Source organism: Marmota flaviventris, chromosome 4, assembly GCF_047511675.1.
Source record: "Marmota flaviventris isolate mMarFla1 chromosome 4, mMarFla1.hap1, whole genome shotgun sequence".
NCBI classification, from domain to species: domain Eukaryota; kingdom Metazoa; phylum Chordata; class Mammalia; order Rodentia; family Sciuridae; genus Marmota; species Marmota flaviventris.
In genome coordinates, this window is record NC_092501.1 from 15,222,689 (window position 1) to 15,242,764 (window position 20,076).

At 40.0% G+C, this 20,076-nt stretch overlaps 1 protein-coding gene across 3 annotated transcripts in view; it reads right to left on the minus strand.

Annotated features, from left to right (window-relative positions):
* Fhip2a (FHF complex subunit HOOK interacting protein 2A) overlaps positions 1-19,837 on the minus strand; it is a 45,114-nt gene extending 25,277 nt beyond the window's left edge. For 2 of the 3 annotated variants that reach the window (XM_071610878.1, XM_071610877.1), the window contains exons 1-5: positions 19,495-19,837; positions 12,758-12,836; positions 8,174-8,343; positions 5,417-5,521; positions 4,846-4,968 (exon numbers count right to left, since the gene is read on the minus strand). In XM_071610878.1, the coding sequence (XP_071466979.1) occupies positions 4,846-4,968; positions 5,417-5,521; positions 8,174-8,343; positions 12,758-12,836; positions 19,495-19,539 (522 nt within the window). In that variant the 5' untranslated portion in view covers positions 19,540-19,837. The remainder of the gene's footprint in view (positions 1-4,845; positions 4,969-5,416; positions 5,522-8,173; positions 8,344-12,757; positions 12,837-19,494) is intronic. The other variant, XM_027930087.2, reaches the window with a different exon arrangement.
* Positions 19,838-20,076: the final 239 nt, after the last annotated feature.

A 20,076-nucleotide genomic window follows, 5' to 3' on the forward strand; every position in this document is an offset into this window, starting at 1 on the left:
TTTTTTTCTTTATTACTAGGCTACTATAAATACAGTGTCTCATTGGCAATTCTTCAAAGATCATGGGGGTAGAAGACATAAAATTAAAAACAAAAATACTTTAAAGTTCAAAAGTTCAGTTAAAAAGTTAGACTTAATTACAATTTCCACCAAAGTACTCAAATTTTCTTAAATATATATGAACTTTTTCCTTATACTTCCTTATCCTTCGGCTTCATAAAAATATAAGAAATCACTCTGAGACATTTTTATTTGTATCTGAGGATAAGAAAATGTACTTGAAATGTTGGTGCCCTCTTCCACACACCCAAAGAAAATCTTAACTGCTGTAAATGATTAGTTTCAAGGGAAAATGCTATTTCCACTTAAATGTAAGAGTAAATATCAGATCACACAGACAAGCTAAGGCGATCACAGGCAGCTTCCACACAAGTCCACCACAGCACTTGCTCATCTCAGGAGCTCGTTAAGGCTGAAGGAAGTCAAGGTACTACTTCCAAAGTTACCATGATTATACATCACTTTTACTGCTCCTAAGTTTTGTTTAGACCAATCTTCTTGAGAAATTGAGCACACATGTATTAGAAGAAAACAACTCTATGGAACCCAGTGGATACGCCAAATAATTCCCCATTTTTTTTTTTTTTTTTACAAATTCAACTTCAAATCAAAGTCTTTATGAAAGTAAGATATTTCACTCCATCTAAAATACTAAATATTGTTGGGAAAACTATCTTGAATAAGAACAAGAAGAAGAAACTCTCCATATAGCAGTGTTTCTCAAAGTATAATCCAAGACTGTTGGCACCCTGGTCTTCTGTGGGGCTTGACAAAAAAACAGATTCCTGGGTCCTGACCTGCTGAGAATGTCTAGAGGTGGAACCAAGGAATCTGCATTTAGACAAGTTCCCTAGGTGATAGCAACTGCTGCCCAACTCTTGTAAAGTGCTTCCACTAAAAATGTCTCTTTCCATGTAAGGGATCTCACTGGTTCTCACAACACTTTTGGACACACAACTGTTGAACCTCTAAAAACCCAGACTTCCCTCCTAGATCACAGATTAGCAATACCAACCACCTGCTCATTGTCTCAGGGAATCATGGTAGAGTACTCAAAGCATCCAGAACCAAAATTATCCTCTTTCCCTCAAAACAAGCTCCTTTGGGGCTCCTTTCTTTCCATGGGCAGCAGCAGCTTGACTAGTTCAGGATCTGCTTCCTGTACCTTAGCAGTTATACAGCCAGGTAGCGCTTACCTCCAGGTCTTCATCTCAACCCTCTTGTTGCAACTCAGGTACAGTTCTTTTTTTTTTGGTGGGGGATACAGGCCATTGAACTCAGGGGCATTTGACCACTGAGCCACATCCCCAGCCCTATTTTGAGGTTTATTTAGAGACAGGGTCTCTGTCTGAGTTGCTTAACACCTCGCTTTTGCAATCCTCCTGCCTTATCCTCCCCAGCTATTGGGATTACAGGCATGTGCCACTGCACCTCAGTTATAGTTCTTATTATTTCTTGTCGGGGTTACTCTGGCAGCTTCCAAGTTAGTTTCCCCATTTTTCTCTCTCCTACCAAAGGAACCCATTGTATAAAGTGCTGCTACCAATTTCATTTCTTTGTGTTTTGGGGTTTTTTTGTTTTGTTTTTTGATGCTAAGAATTGAACCCAGGTATGCTTAACCACTGAGCCACATCCCCAGCCCATTTTATTTTTTTATTTTGAGACAGGGCCTTGCTAAGTTGCTGAAGCTGGCTTTGAACTTGCAATCCTCCTGAGTGGCTAGGATTTAGGCATGTGCCACTGTGCCTGGCCCAAATTTCACTTCTTAAGGGACAGAGACTGTCATGTAATAATATTTCTGCTCAAGAAATATTGGTGGCTCCCCAGTGTCCACAATTAAGCATGAATCTCCATCCTGCCATTCAAAGCCTTTGGCAGCTCCTAGCCTGTCCAGGCTACTCTTACACATCTTAGTGTTTTCTGAACATATTTTATTTCTTATGTTCACCTAATCTTACCTAAACATCCATCAAGGCTCATTTCAAAGGTGACCTCTTTCATGAAGTCTTTTCTGATGACCTAGAACAAATGTCACTCTTCATCCTATGAGCACTTAGGGAATTTCATTTGAATCATTTTTATGATCTTCACCTTATTTCACCCTCTATCCCAGTATCTGAACATTGATCGTCCCCTCTTCATCACACTGTAAACAACTTTGGGCAAAAACTATTTCTAACACAACTATCATACGTATGCACTTGGCCCATAGTAGGTGCATGTACTAGCTGATACGAATGAAAAAGATTTGACTTCAGGGGACACATGCTTGAGAACTGCAAAATATTTTCACTACCATCTGTACTTAAAGTATAAAACTGCATTTCTCTAAAGATCCATTCTTTCAAGGGTTAATTAAGCAGTTATTATACTGTACTAAATACTAAAGAAGCTAGGGAAAACCAAAGATTAATAAGACAGAGTCCTTGTCCTCAAGGAACTTATTGACCAGCAGGAGAATATGAAAGGCACATAAATAACTCCAATGCTAGGAATGCTATAATAACTGACATTAAAAGCTTGTGAATATAAGTATTTGTTCAAAAAAGTGGAGACATGTACCACCTCAGGCTTTGGAGAAATATGTGCTATAAAAATGCTGCAAAGGGGCTGGGATTGTAGCTCAGCGGTAGAGCGCTCACCTAGCATGGGCAGGACCTGGGTTCGATCCTCAGCACCACATAAAAATAAAGGCATTGTGTTGTGTCCATCTACACCTAAAAAATAAATATTTTAAAAAATGCTGCAGAAAGCAGGCATGTCACCATTCTGAAGGGTGTTCTTCATAGTGGTTTAAATGTAAGTTTCTCTGAAGGCAGGAACAAAAAGTACATCTCATCATTTCTACCTATAGGCCTGAGAACTTCTTCTGCTTCTGACTTGTAGCTACGTACTTCTGAAACAAGTTTTAGAAATTTTAAGAAAGAAATAAATCAAACTTAAGTTTGGGGGAAAATCCATACATCTAAAGTACACAAAGGATCTAAGAAAACATTAGCAAAAATGAACTTTGAGAAGAAAAATCTCATACTCAAACTGATCTATTTATTATAAATATAGAAAAAACTAAAAGAACTGACAAATATTTACAAATATAAATCATAAGACTATTTAAATCATTTTGAATCAATCTTGTAAAATAACAATGTATAAAATATTATGCACATCATGAAAAACAGGCATTCATAGTCTTTAACACTACCTACAAATTAAAATTCATATAAATTTTGTCCCTAAACCACTTACCTACCTTCAGTTAACAGTGCCTATTAGGGTCCTAAATTATTTCTTCAAAAGTGTGAGTAGAAGACAAACTCATCTATAGTTTGATGGCTAACAAATAAACACACACACATACACTCACACACACACACCAAAAAAAACCTTGATTACTCTCAGTGCTGGGTGAGGACAGGGAACAAAAGGAACTTCCATATATTGTTGGGATGTGAGATGATAAAGCCACTTTGGAGAACAGTTTAGCAGTTTCTTATGAAAATAAATACATTTATATATGTATACAGTAACTAGTAATCCTGCCTCTAAGAATATTTCCAAGTGAAATGAAAATCTAAATTCAAACAAAAATCTGTGTGTGAATGTTTGCAGTAGCTTTTGTCGTAACTGCTCCAAACAGGAAACAACCCAAAGTCCCCAACTGATGAACCAAAACCTGTGGCACACAGGGACCTACTCACCTGAACAAGGGAACCAGAGCCTGGACAGATGTTGGCTGCACTGAGCTAGGTGGAAAAGCAGGCTCACATGCTTTTGAAAAGAGAATTGTCAAGACAGAAAACAGGCCATTACTGCTGGAGGCTGGGAGCGGAGGCATGGACAGCCAAGGGCCTGGGGGTGGGAGATGGGGGGCAACCTTGTGCCTAGATTGTGGTGGTGGTTACCCTGTTTTATGTGTTTGTCAGTTCACAGAGCTGTAGACCAAAAAGAGTAAATCGTGATGCACATAACTTACACCTTAATCTAAAATGAAAGACAGACAAAAGAGATTTTTTTTTTTTTTTAAATAAAAACACTGTAGCTATTTTTTTTTAACATACTCCTGTTTTCACTACTGGAAACAAAGAAAGCAAATGCAAGCAAAGAGTGCACAAAATTTAATTTATACTTTAAGACTGAAAGTGAAGTCCAAAACATCAACTGACTTAAGTAAACGATGATTTGATGATCATGGCTATAAAAACAGCACAAATAACTAGAGCAAACCCAACTGCCATATGAGGTTGAAGAGTGATTTTTCACAACTTGTTCAAATCTGCACATGTCCTCCTTGCCCCACGCTAGATTACCCCATCACACAGTGGAGCAAGCCTGGCTGAATCCGCCTGATCTGAACTGTGGTGACTTCTCCAACAAGCTGTAATCAGATACTCAGTTGGTATCTGTCCAGACCTGGTACCGTCCTACGTATCTGGCTCAACTGCATTCTTTGAAAATCTCTTTTTCCCAGGAGATTTCAAATTAGAATAAACAGTGATTTTTTTTAATATTTATTTTTTAGTTATAGGTGGACACAATATCTTGATTTTATTTTTATGTGGTGCTGAGGATCGAACCCGGTGCCTCACGCATGGTAGGTGAGCGCTCTACCTCTGAGCCACAACCCCAGCCCCAAAACAGTGATCTTAAATGAAAAACAATTCTGTGAAATGAAACAAGCTTTCTGTTAACTTGCAAAGTGTAATTCCTCCTTAGCTTATTCACAGAACTCAATTTTCATAATGATCTGCATGGAAGCATATTTGGGGTTTGAGAAGCATAACATACCTCCAGAAAAAAGTTAACCAAGTAGGGATCCTGTTTCAGCTTCGCACACACAATGCAGAGGAACTGAATCTCTTCATTTTCAGTTGGTGTTGCAAGGACTTCACCACAAAGTCGAATCAGTTTCTGTCAAGAACATTTTTAAAACCTTGAAAAAGTATGCAAATAGCCATTCATTTACTTTAAGGATATTTAAATATTTCAACTAATGCAAATACCTTGCATGAATTAGAACACTAGCAATATTTATAATCACATATAAAAATAAACTTAGTAATAGTAAATTTTTCAAGTTCATTAATTTAAAATTTTAATGGGGTACATAATAAACTCTTTTCACAATATCATAGACATAAAGTAAAAAAAATATAATAATGTATGAAACTTGAAGAGAAATAAAAAGACATAAAGTACAAGTAATATAACCATATATAATGAAAACTCAAGTATTTGCTAATTCGCTTGTTATTTTTAGAATAATTTCCTTTATTGACTTTCTTCTTGGGAAAATATCAAAATTATTCTATACAAAAGAAATCAAACCAAATGATTTCATGCAAGGGGAACAACAGACCTGCACTGGCCTATGCACGTTGATATGTGGAAGCAGAGGCTGCCGGATTCTTCCCAGGAGCTTAGTGTAGAACACCAAAACCTGCTGTTTCATTCCTGGAGGGCACTGGTTAGGAAGGAAAGCAAACGGGAAGAGAACAGTAATGCAAACACACCTGAAAGCCTAACACAGAGGAGGAGGGACACTTGCAAATGCGTTCCACCTCCAAAAGACAAAATGCAGTTGGCCACTGACTTTGTCAGAACAAAATTTTCAATTAATATTAAGGTCTGGTATTCTAGAAAAAAAATTATACATCTGAGTCCATAATACAGTGCAGAAAACTATAGCTTCGAGTGATTACAAACAATGATAATATGCTGCTAAGATTGGTTCAGGCAACATTAGCCTGTAAATGCGAGGGTAACACAAAACTATAGTAGTTGATGCCCTGCTGGAGCAAAGGCAGAAGCTTCTGACTTACACTAATGACAGGTAATCAATAACATTCTATTATCCGCACACAGGAGCAAGAAAGCCTCCTAATACACATACAAATGTAAAATGAATCCTATGGTACACACTGTTGTGATTTATTCTAAATTTGATGCAAAAGTATTTACAATGTGATAATTATAGGCAAAGAATATTCACTAAGGAAGTATTTGTAACATGCCAGTTATTTTAAGTATTTGCTGAAAAGTAGGTAAACCTAATGATAACTCACACTGTAGATGAAGAGAACATGAATCAGCAGCTTACATGTTCTATAATTAAGCACTGATACTTCCTTCCATTTAAAATATGATCATAAGAGGAATCTTCCCAAACCATCATCATAGATGTGCTACCTGGAAATAGTATAAACTGTAATCTCAAGGACAATTTTTTTTTTTTTTTTGTACCGGGGACTGAACCCAAGGGCACTTAACCTCTGAGCCACATCCCCAGCCCTATCTATTTTTTATTTTGAGTCGTGGTCTCATTAAGTTGCTTAGGGCTTTGCTAAATTGCTGAGGCTAGTCTCAAAAGGGTATCCTCCTGCCTCAGCCTCCTAAGCCACTGGGATTATAGGATGTGCCACCACACCAGGCTACAAAACGATATATTTTTTAATAATTTTTGTTCATAATACCTTTATTCTATTTATTTGTTTTTATGTGGTGCTGAGGATTGAACCCAGGGCCTCACACATGCTAGGCAAGTGGTCTACCACTGAGCTACAGCCCCAGCCCATACAATGATATTTTTTAAGATAATAAGTTTCTTGCACTATTCAGGTAAAATGCTAATAATATTTATAACCACCTGTATCAAAATAAATTTACTAGGAGTACAATTACTTATACAGTTTAGTATTGTAGAATCACTTTCTCCAAGGACAGGGGTTGGGGAGACAGATAGGAAGACAATGAATTACAGGTTATTAGGAATTTGTGGCTTAGAAAATATAAAGTGAATGCATTTAACCTAAAATTGAAATGCATTATACACTTTAAAACTAGTCAGAACTCTCTTTGGTATTAAAGTGTGTCCATTATTGTTTCAGTTTGCCTTTCACATGTTATAGAAATTCACAGAATAGAATCAGAGATTTTTAGAGTTAGGGGAGGCTCCTGATCAATCACTTCCATGCTCTTTTTTTTTTTTTTTCAAAGGAGAGAGAGATAATTCTTTAATATTTATTTTTTAGTTTTCGGTGGACACAACATCTTTATTTTATTTTTATGTGGTGCTGAGGATCGAATCCAGCAACTCGCGCATGCCAGGCGAGCACGCTACCGCTTGAGCCACATCCCTAGCCCCACTTACATGTTCTTAAAGAGCTGGAAGATTAATCAAAGAGACTTGCCAAAGGTCACAGTGTGTCAGTGACAAAGCTGAAATGGGAAGCAAGGCCTCCTACCCAACCCTAGGCTCCTCCTCTTCCCTCACACTACCACGTGGTCTCAAAACTGCTCTAAGTACAGTCATGCACTGCGTGACTTCATTTCAAAGATGAGCCACATATATAAGGATGATCACCATTAGCTTAAAATGGTGCTGAGAAATTCCCATCACCTACTTTTACTATACCTTTTCTATGTTTCAATCCCCACCAGTGTGTTACAACTGCCTACTGTTCAGTACAGTAGCATGCTGCATAGGTTTGCAGCCTAGGAGCAACAGGCTGGACCATATAGCCTCGGTGCGTGGTAGGCTATACCATGAAGGTCTGGGTAGGCACACAGGAAATCACCCAATGACACATTTCTCAGAACATATCCCTGTCATTTAGTGATGCATGAATATAATTTGAAAGTTTCATGGCATAAAATGTTATTTATAGGACAGTATTACCTTTGCAAAGATATTTTCAAAATTCATTAGGCCTAAAATTTTGAATTGGTTCCACTCATCAATTCGTTTAAATGTCAGAATAATCGGTGACATTCTCTTCCAGGACTGAGAAAAATAATTTTTGTAACCCAATTGTCCCTAGGTTTTTTCCCATTTTCTTTGATTTTGGGCACATGGACTTGAGTTTATTTTCATGAAAGTTTACCCAGGAATCTAAGTGGTCCAGGTACCAGCTGTTGTCTGGAGCACTTGGGAGCTTTGCTATCTCAAAGGATGGCACCTTTGTACAGGCCATACAACGTTTATGCCCCAGGATCTGGACTTGAATCCTGCCATGTGTGATATGGACCTCTATAATTTAACTGGCCATTTCTTTATCTCTAAGACATCACTGTATGTATTACATGCCCAAGAACATGTTGTGGAGTAGGAACTTACATCAGCTTTCCCTAAGGTATATAATGTTTCCAAGATCTTGTGATGGAGCAAATATTCCATACATGGCCCCGTCTCTCCGGATTCCCGCTCATTTTCTTCCTGAACCAGTATATCTAACATCTGTTCCAGATGGGATGGAATGTTCGTGTCAGTCACTGGGGCTTTGTCATCTGGATAGTGAAAAACAAGCTCATCAAAGAAATATTCAAACATTTTAAACTGCATATTTGCACCTAAAACAACCTCTATTTTTCCCTATTCCTATTCACACAGAGAAAAATCTGAACTACACACTTATGTTAGGTCTATATACATGGTATGATGACCTTTGTGAGAATTAAGATGATGCTATTCCATATTCTAATTCAAAAACTCAGATTCTGAAATAAATTCTATCAGCTAATATTCATCCATGATAATATAGAGTGAGTCATTTATGTGGAAAATGGGAAGATAATTGGTAAAATACATGTAACATAAAAATTTTCTATGTACCTGTAATTTGCCTTTTTTTTCCACATAGTTTAGAAGATGTGAATAATTTTAAGTCTCTTCATATAAAAATAGGTTGGCTTTGACTATTGAGCTGAGAAACCCAGGACATATGGAAATGACAGGTTCTGTTTTTTTATTGCTACTACAATTACTTTGTAGCTTTGGGAAGTCGGTCACTTAATGCCCTCAATCCATCTCCATCTTTTAAAATATGAGGAGCCAAAAGGAAACCTACTATTAAAATTTCTGACATCTCCTCTCATTAATAATAGCTATTACCAAAGTTTGTTTTTCAAAGTTGCTTCTCAGAATTCTTACTAAAATTACAGATTAAAAAAAATAGAAGTTGGATATTTTTAACATCATAGTTGGACTTGGTTTTACTCATCTTTCCATACTGCATGAGGGTTAAATTATTCTTAATAAAATACAAAACATTATAGGCCATTTAAATACAAAATATTTTAGGAAATGCCAAGCTCTAAGTTCACTTAATCCTTCTACAGCTTGTGCAACACAACCCCGATGAGCTATGTATTGATACATTGCTTCATACATAAGCACATATGGGTACATAAGCACAGTTAACCATAAAACTAAGCTGGATGCAGAAAACAGCGGAAAGAGAAGGGTCACCCTCGATTCCCAGGAGAATACACATATCTAATTTGATATGGTATGGACAGTTGTGAAAAGCACTTGGACTCAAGTAGTGGTTGTTACTTTTAGCTGGATGACTCAGTATAGATTATTCAAGCCTCAGTCACCAACATCTATAAAACACAACTAAAATACAACAGTATGTGCTATTATGTTTTCAGTGAAATAACACATGTGAAGTCCAGTGCCTTAGCATACAGTAAAAATTCAAGAAATGTTAGCTTATTAGGTCTAATTCTGTATTCTTCTAAAGTGAGCAACCTCGCACTAATATAAGATAATTTATAAATTTGTTTGTAATTTGATTTTTAAAAATATATAGCTAAGTATAAAATACTCCAGGAAACAATGAGTGTTCAAGCATGATTTGATTATAACTACTTATGGGGAGAAAGTGACCAGAAAGACTTTTTAATTTAAGAAGTAAATTAACTAAATTTAATTTGACAGTATCAAAATCCTAGCTCTTTGGAAGACAAGACTTAGTTTCTGCCATCTAAACTATCAATGTCCTTGTACCTCGGCACATGCTAAGCCTTCCACCTGAAATGCCTTCACTCTCACGTCTACCTCACGAACTCCTACTCATCCTTTACAGCCTAGCCCGGGTCAGACCCTGCTGCTTCTATTTCTTCCTTCCTCATTCTCTTTCTGTACCTGACACTCTTCTTGACTCAGGTTTTGTTATTTATCCTTTCTTCATTGCAACATACACACTTGTTTCTGCTACTAGGTGGGGAAAACAACTTTTAAAGCAAGAACCTGTGCATTTCTTTAAAGTCCTGAAGAAGGAAAAAAAAAATCACAAGGGCTAACTAGGAAGAGTCATTTGAAAAATGCAGATATATTAAAAAAACAAACAAAATAATCACTTTTGTAGATCTGTTTGCTAAACAAATGAGTTAAAAACTAAATTTTACATTTAAAGGTATATATATTTTTCCTAATTTTTACTCATTGCATAAATATGAAGTTGTGCTATTAATGCAGGGATGCTCCTTCTTTTCTGTTGTATTGACAGCTGCTTTTGTGTTGTGACAGCAGAGCTGAACAGCTGGAAAGGAGACTGTATGGCTGACAAGGCCTCAAGCATTTTGCTCTCTGACCCTTTACAAAAAACTTGTCAATTCAAAGGGGATGCGGGGTGGGGAGCATGGGAGGAATAGATGAACTTTAGATAGGGCAAAGAGGAGGGAGGAGAAGGGAGAGGGCATAGGGGTAGGAAAGGCGGTGGAATGAGATGGACACCATTATCCTAGGTACATGTATGAAGATACGAATGGTGTGGCTGTACTTTGTGTACAACCAGAGACATGAAAATTGTGCTCTAAGTGTGTATTATAAATTGAATTGCATTCTGCTGTCATATATAACAAATTAGAATTTAAAAAAAAAAAGCTTGCCAATCCTTGATGAAATCTATTCACATTCCCCATATTTATCCTCTATTCTTTCTATTCAGTGAGAAAAACAGAAGCAACCAGAAGGTAACTTGTAGACTCCCTATCCAACTTACCCACCTGCTGCACTGGTCCTAGTTCTGCTTCCTCCCTTGTTTTGGCAGGAAGTGTCCAGTGCCTGCCGAAGGATGGGCATCCGCCAGCACACTGGATCCTAACCCTCTTGCCGACTAAAGGTTGGTTGTTCTTGCACCCACCTTGTCCTCTACTAGAATGTTGCCACCGAAGTACAAAACTGCCACGTCTTACATCTTTATAAAAACAAAAACCCCCCTCTTGCCCCCAATCTCCCTCTTGCTTTATGCTAGCACACCTCGAGAGAGCAGTCTACACACATTGTCTATACCTGCTTTCCACCCATTTTCTCCTACATTTACTCCAGTCAGTACTTCTCTTTTCTAGCTGCCATTAAAATGGATTTTATCAAAAACATTAATGAGGTCTGGGGTTGTGGTTCAGAGGTAGAGTGCTCGCCTAGCATGCATGAGGCACTGGGTTTGATTCTCAGCACCACATGAAAATAAATATTTTAAAAAGAACAAAACACTAATGAATCTGGGCATGGTGGCGCATGCCTGTTATCCCAGAGACTCGGGAGGCTGAAGTGGGAGGATCTTGAGTTTAAAACCAGCCTCAACAATAGAGAGGCACTAAGCAACTCAGTGAGACACCGTCTCTAAATAAAATATAAAATAGGGCTGGGGATGTGGCTCAGTGGTCGAGTGCCCCTGAGTTCAATCCCTGGTACCCCCCCCCCCGCCCGCAAAAAAATAAAAAACCCACTAATGAGCTCCTTGTGGCTAAAGCCAGTGATCCATTTTTCGTCTTCATTAGCCTGCCGTCAGCATCATGAGACAGAATGGACTCCTCTTCTTTGAGCACACCATTTTCTCCTGGCTGTCTTCTACCTCACTGAGAAAAGCAGTTTGCTTTGCTGTTATCCTCCCCTTCCCAACCTCCGAACACTGAGCCCAAAGGTGTTTTTTGAATACCTTCTCTTTCATCTCTCCTTCCTCCCTAGACATGTGGCTTTGAATCCTACTGACATACTGATAACTCAATTTCCTATCTCTGAAGTCTAGATGCCTGTTGGAAATTGTCTACTTGATAAATCCAACTACTTGATGGGCTTCTCAAACTTAACAAGTCCAGAATTCTCTTCCAAACCCACTCTTCCCTCAGAGCTCCTATTCTCAGTAAGTGGCACCTCTAATTTTCCAGCTTCTTAGGCCCAAACCTTTAGTTATCTCCTGTGACTCTTACATCCTCATATCTAGTATCCACCAACCAACCTTCCTTCAAAATACATTCAGAATACAATCAATTCTTACCTTTTCCACCCAATCTAAGTCACTATGATCTCTCGCTTGGACAATCCTTGCCTGACCCTTCCACCAGCTGTAACCCACTGTCCCTTCAATCTAATCTTTCTCATAGGTCAAAGTGATTGGGACTTGCCAAGCAGGCAGCCTGCTCCAGCCCCAGGGTTTGTGACCTTGGTCCTCTGCCTGGGACACTCCCCCAGTTATCCAGCTGGCTTAGTTCCTCTCTTCTTTAGATTTCAGCTCAGATCACTTTGGGTGTTGTGGCTTTCTCTAACTTAAAATAGATAACTGCCCATTGTTACCCCAGACACATACTTCTAACTCCATAGTTGGCCTTATTCTCCCCTTTATACCATCTGGAACACTATGAATCTGTCCATTATTGTTTGCCTCTCTGCTAATCAATCCATAGAATCTATCAGGACAGGGAGTTGTCTGACTATTCTATCCCCCATTGCCTAGAGCAATGCCTGACACGTAAATGCTCAAAAAGATACATTTTAAAATGAATAAATGAAGATAAAAGACAAAGTAAAGTTAAAAATGTTTAAAATTAAATATAAACTAATTTTGAAATTTTATTTTAAAACATATTTTAGTATACCCATAAATTTTGCTTAATTAATATCAGCATCATTCCTTACCTGAAGTCTCTATGTAGTAATGGGTAATTGCCTTCCAGTGATAAACAAAATCTTCTTGTAGAGGAAGAGAAGGAGCGAGCTATACAAAAACAAAGAGACCAAACATTTATGAACATGGCATTAAAAGTTCCCTATAAAGTCTAACTCTATGTATTATGCTAACGCAGATTTAACAGGGTTGAGCTTTAATTTGACTTGATGCCAGATATCAAAGAAACAAAATGAGTTGGATTCAAGAATTAAAAATGATTTATTCAAAAAGAGGAAAATCACATTTATCAACATTATTAAAACATGATATTGGGCTTTGCCCCTTCCCTGTAAATCTGTGGCTTCAAAAGTAGCTATATTAAACAAAAACACAGCAATATTCTATACTGAGGGGTCAGCAAAATCAAATTATTGAGGGGACTGGGGTGGTGGCTCAGTGTTAGAGTGCTTCCCAAGCATGTATGAGGCACTAGGTTCGATTCTCAGCACCTCATATAGATAAATAAAATAAAGGTCCACTGACAACTAAAAGATATTTTTAAAAAATCAAATTATTGATAACCAGAGATCTTTGTACTTAGGACTTTGAAATACAGAGTGGTAAAGAGCTGCTATGCAATTAGTTACACATCACCACTATTAAAACACACAGCAAAAGCAAAGTCATAATCAGATTAAACTGTTCCCTACTTTTGGTGACATATTGATGCAAATCTTTTTGTGTTTAAGCCTGGATTCGGCAATGCATCAAAATAACTACATGAATGAGACGCTACCAATTTAAATTCCACAAAGTCAAAGATGTTTTACATTTTAAGCTTTGAAATTCACTTCAGAAGTTTTAGACCAAAATTACATCTCAGTCATCTTCCTGCAAATGGACAAGCATTTCAAATGTATGTGCCTTCCCCAACATATTCTTTTCCTTAGAGAGAGAGCGAGCGAGTGCTCGCCCAGCCATACTGTTGTCAATTTTTGTAAGAAGTACAGAGTTGACGCAGCTTTAAGAACAACCAGGCTTCTCTTCTGGGAACCTGCAGGGCAGCAGAGGAATCTCCCACTTTCATATGCTTCCTCCAACCAGACGGCCTAAGGGAGGTCAGGTTACTCTGTACTCCTGCTTGTTCCACTTTGACTTCTAGGTGCCCTCAGTATTGACCTCACAGTTGACAACCCTTTCAAAATAATCTCTAAACTACTGCGCAAACTAAATATCAGTCATGGACATCTTAGGTGTTTCAACCCAAAAGAGGAAATGAAAAAAAAATAGATCTGAAAAATGCTCAGTAATCAGCACATCTTAATGCTAGTGGCTCTTCCGCACCAAGCAGAACTGGGTTAAGAGAACCTAAATGTGCACCTCGTTTCTCCATAAAATGCTGTGAAATCCTTTTTAAAAGACTTTAAGGAGTTAAAACCTGTGGGAGTACCACACTTCAAGGAGAACATGGGGAGAGAGACACGGGAAATTGAGAAAAAAAAAATTGTGAAAAAGGAATTATCTTTCTGAAATTTTCAGATGAAAAGAAAAAAAATCTTTTAGTGGGCTTCTTGGTTTCATAATCTTCTTCAAAATACAGAACATTTCCCTAGTTTTTTGGACCTAGCTTTTATAGACTACCATTCTATTGCTCAATGTACAAAGAAGCAGAACAAGCAAATGGAATTCCCCGATTCAAGACCTGAACCTCAGTTTGGTTTGGTTTTTATACCCAAGGCGCTTACCAACTCAGTGACATCCCAGCCCATTTTGTTTGTTTGCTTCTTAATTTTTTAAATTTTGAGACAGAGTCTCTCTAATTGCTTAGGGCCTTGATAATTTACTGAGGCTGATCTTGAACTTGCCATATTCCTGCCTCAGTCTCCCCAGCCACTGGAATATAGGCTTAGTTTTTTAAGTGCAAATATGGTGATGTGATAAATTTTTCCAAGGAAACTCTTAGGACTCTATGGAATTACAGCATCCCTTTTCCGGGTCATTTCACCAGTGGGACTCAACTGTAAGTCACTAGACCACAGAGGTCTTACAGGATTTGTATTGTGACCTCTGCTGCAGAATATAGTCAAACTCAAAGCAGAACAGTGTTTAGTTACTTCCTGAATACCTCTCCCCAGAGGGTAGATAGCTAAACAGTTCCAAATAATTGCTAATATTTGAGATTATCAACAATTTTACTCAAACATGAATAAATTTCCTAGTAAGTTATTAATTTTAATATGAAAATTACTTGTTTCATCATTGCATTAAAACATCCACACTCTGAGGATGGGGATGTGACTCAGTTGGTAGAGTGCTTGTTTAGCATGCGTGAGGCCCTGAGTTCAATCCCAGCACAAAAGAAAAGAAAAATCATGCTCTGGGTTTTAAAAGAAATGTGTGTGAATCAGCACCAGGAGATTCTAATTTAACTTTTTGCTATACAGAGATTAAATTTCTAAAAATTCATGCAATTACTATCTGAACCATGAACATCTAACTGGGACTATGTTCTCTGGGAAGCCTCTCCCTTCAGTATGAAGGTTCCCTCTATCAGCCTGATGCTCTCCCCCAGTCTATCCCTTCATCAGTGTTAATTAGCCATCTCCTCCCCTGGACTATAAACCCCTGGTGGATGGGATGGTGTCATCATTTTCATCCCTCAACTTCTGGTTTTTAGCTCAGTGAGGGCACAACGTCAGTGTTCAATAAATAACATTTGTTGAATGGCATGGCAGTCTCCACTGTTTGATGAGTTGTTATATTACAAAGTTTACACACACTATACGGTCTTAAATTCTCATAATAAACTTCCATTTCTGCTCAGATGCCTATAAAGATCCAAACCCAGTTAACTGTCTTGTCATTGGGATACAGTGCTTTTAAATAGAAACCTGGACTTTCTCTACAATGTCCAACACAAAAAAGAAACTACATTGATAATTCAAATGACAATTGGTGTTCAACGGCCGCCTCCGCTTTCACTGTCACAAATCATGCACATTCTACTCCTGGATTTTTTTAAATGCCTCTTCCCCTCCCAGCTTTCTTTCTTTCTTTCTTTTTTTTTTTTTTAAGGAGAGAGAATTTTAATATATTTTTTTTTTTTTTAGTTTTCGGCGGACACAACATCTTTGTTTGTATGTGGTGCTGAGGATCGAACCTGGGCCGCACACATGCCAGGCGAGCACGCTACCGCTTGAGCCACATCCCCAGCCCCCTCCCAGCTTTCTTAACATCCTTTCCTGTCTTCTCTGCCTCTCCATAATCTAGCAAGTCTCCATTCCTCTAGACATTCTCCAACTGCTCCAAAGTGCTTGTTCCCAACCTCAGACCTCACTGGCCTGACCAAACAAATCATCCAAATAATAACGATAATGGTCAGAATTTACTGAGCACTTACTAAGTGCAAGGCACTGCTCTAAGAACTTCCTGTACATCTCATTTTAATCTCTCCAACAATTCTACAAAATGGATTTAATTCTTTCCATTTTATATCGAGGAAACTGAAATGTATGATGACTTTGTAACTTGTCCAAGTAAAGAAGTACTGGACAGGCAAGAATGGAACCCTATTCTGTCTGGCTCTAGGGTGGAGGTCACATTCTTGTGTATTCCTTATTCTAAGATTTAATTTGTGTATTTGTCTGGCTTCCCAAATTAGACTATAATCACTGTGACAGATATACCTGGTTTCCCCAGCACTGTGTCATGCTTTTATGGCAGCTCATAAAACATCTGCTAAATAAGAAAAGGACTGAGGTCAGAGGTCACCTGTTGGACAAAAATATACCTAAGAAAATATCACACACAGCTAGGGATACAGCTCAGGGGTAAAGCATGCTTAAGACCTAGAGATCAGGCCCCAGCACTGAAAGAGAAAACATTACATGTGTTTGATTTGAGGTTTAATTCTCAACACAGAGTAGATTTTTAAAGAACTGCTGGTCCCAAAAATTATCATCTATATTCATCATTATATAATTATCATCTATAATTTGAAAACACTGCATCTGAATGCTAAAGGATGACCTCCATGAAACTCCTTAAAATAGATAAAACTTTCTTCCCTGACACTGTCCTTTATCCTCTCTGGAATAAATCTGTCCTCAAGGGTGGAACTGCTTGGAATTTAGGAGGAACTAGCGCCTGACACAAAGACTAAATTGTACTGAACGAAAAGTGTGTCCTTTATCCTTTGGAAAGGTTGTGCTAACTATCCAATCCAACCTGGGAACTAACTTTACCAGAGGCCTAACTTCAGACTTGAGACATGTGGCAACTAACAGAACTCAGTCCATTTCACAAGACTCTCCCCAGCCAATCATTTCCAAACTGAGGGAAGAGTGTCCTTTCTGAGAAGGAAAACAAGAATCACATTACAGTTCTTGTTTTTGAGCAAGTGGGAATTTCTCTCCTACACTCAAAATACAGCCTATCAGCTTAGTAACACATTTTCAAATACTACTCTTTGAAATGTGTTTTTTATATTTTCCTCTTTGTAAGTAGTTAACAAGAAGTGAGGAAAACCATTAATTAAACAAGAAGGAAAACTCCACATCTACCCTCATTTAGATGAATATGCTTCTGAACCACCTTTAAAAAACACATGGGAAGCATGATTCAATTGAGTATGAAAACTTAGAAAGTGACAGTACAAATGGTTGAGAAAGCCTTATTCTGCAGACCCTCACAGTGACAACTGAAAAAATGTCACATCGGCCTCCAGGTACAGGGTTCCATCCAACCTCCATACAACCCTGATAATTATATTAACAGGAATGCATCAGAAATTAAAAGGAGTACAGAGAAAAGCTAATGAACTGAGGGATGGTAAGGTAAGTTTTAGAGAGGAAACTATCAAGCAAATAATACATGGAATTGAATAACTCGAAACTAATCTTGGGTTATGAAAAAACATTCTTCAAATTCCATGAGATGGCTTATCTGTCATGACATATGAGTTCATTCCCAAGAGAAAGTTAAAAGGGGAAAAAAAAAAAGATACATCAAAACATTTTCACAAGCTGTACCTCCTCTGGAAGTAAACTGGGTGGATGATATCAAAGCTACAAACATTAGCACAGGGCAAATGAAACAGTGCATTTCCAAGCTGATACCTTACTTTGGAGGCACAGGGGAATATAAGCCACTCTAACTTCTCCTCACTCACCTTAGTAAAGTAAGAAGTGGATATTAAAGAGCCAGACTCACATAATTTATGTGGATAATTTGGTAGATAATATATACAATCATAAAAGATTATGAGGACAGAAAACACAGGCCTCGGGACAAAAAGGAATGTTTACTGAAGAGTGGGAAAGCCTCTTTCTAAGTGCTTATTTCTGTAAATAGCCTGATAGGAAAAGGATAAAAATAATGGAAGGCTGGGGCTAGCTCAGTGGCAGAGCTTTGCCTAGCATGTGGGAGGCACTGGATTCGATCCTTAGCATCACATTTAAAAAGTAATAATAATAAACAAATAAAATAAAGGAAAAAATGGAATAAATTTTTTATTCCCAATTATCCCAGTATTTAGTTCCATTCAGTGCCAAAAATTAAATGATTTTTGGTATTTTAAAAAATAACTCTAAATATATCGTTTTCCTTGTAAATTTTAAAATCTTTCACACCACGCCTGTGTCTAAAGAAATAAAACTAAAAATCGTGCCTTAATATCCAAAAATCGTGCCTTAATGTCCTGTCCCTCCTGGGTAGAACTGCTCTTCATGCAAGACACCTGCCTTTCCTGATCTGATGGTTTCCTCAAGAGCTTTTTCTGGGGCTAATTAAACTCCACTTTTTATTACCCGACCATAAAAATATTCTGTCGTACTTTTTTTTTTTTAAGTCGTGTGGATTTTAAAGTGCTGTATCACATAATCTGAACATCAAAAGAGACTTTTTTTAAAAAAATGGGCGAGGTAATTGTTACCTCACAGAATGCATTATTCAATATGGGAAATTCTCGCAGAATAAACAACTGAAGTAAAGCAATTGGCCCTTTCATTACTAAAACAGTGACAGGCTATTCTGTTGGGTTTCTTCTCGTTTATTTGTCTGCTAAGCTATCTGAACACTGTCCCTCTGTGCTGGCGTCTAACTCCTCAAAGGAGGGCACAATTGCAGGATAAACCAAGAGTGTCCAGGAAGCGCATTAGACAAGGAAACAGATGGTCTCTGCTGGGTGAGCCTGGACGCAATGGAAACGAGCTCGCCTGGACCTTGCCAAAGCCTATAGCAGATCAATCAATAAGGTCCAGCTGAGCTGGCGGCCAGGCCCGAGCAGACAAGTCTAGCACGATTATGAAACTGGGTCTGGCCAGCTGCTTCCTCGCCAGTGTCCCCTCGGGCCGGATCGCACCTCTCCCTTCCCACCCTCCACCTCGCAAAAAGCAAAACAAAACAAAACCCAGCCCCGCCGCGTCCGGTCGTTTCTTTTGTCCTGATCAGCGCTGGCCACCTTTCCCCGAGGGCTAACGGTCGGGGCGCCGGGGAGGCCTCCCGGGGCCGCAGGTGCGGTCCGACTCCCCCGACCCCACCGGCGGGAGGAGGCGCCCACTGAGCCGGGGGCGGCCGGTCTGCGCTCCGCCGCGGGAAGGGGTCCCCGCCGGCCCGGAGCGCGGAGAGGGCCCGCCCGGGGCCAGGCCCGGCGCCCGCGGCGCCCCCGGCCTCCTCTCCGAGGGCCGCGCCGCGGGCCGAACCCCGCCGGCGGGGAGCCTAGGCCCCGCCATCCCCGGCCTGCCGCTAGCCGCGGCCCGGGCCTTACCGCCTCCACGGCGTGCTGCAGGATGGAGGTGAACTTGGAGAACATCCTGTCCCGGGACTGCAGCAGCCTCTCCCGGGACGACCTGGAGAGCTCCTCGATCCGCCGCCGCCGCCCCTGCTGCGGCTGCCGGGGCCGCTCCAGAGTGAAGGCCGGTGCGGGCGGCGAGCAGGAGCAGAGGCCGCGGCGGGCCCGACCCGGCCGCGTCGGTGTGCGGGCGGCTGCGGCGGCGCAGGGGCGCGGCGGGCGGCTCGGGGGGCGTTCGGCGCGGACTCGGGCCCCGCGGAGCTGTGGCGGCGGCGGCGGCGGCTTGGACACGGTGGCAGCCTGGCTCGGGTTCCTTCCGCCCGCTCTGCCCGCCGCTGCCTGCAGGGGGCGCCGCCGCGGCCCGGGGAGGCCCCGGCCAGGCCGGCCCTGCGGCTGGGCGCGGGACGCCACGGGGGCGGGCGCGGGCCCGGCAGCCGCCGCCCTCCGCGGGCTCGGCGCGCCCCGCAGCCCGCGCGCGTGTTTGTACTCGGCAGCGGCCTTCGGTTTTGTTTCTCTGGTGGAAGTGAAATACCGACTGTGTAGGGCATCGGGGCCATT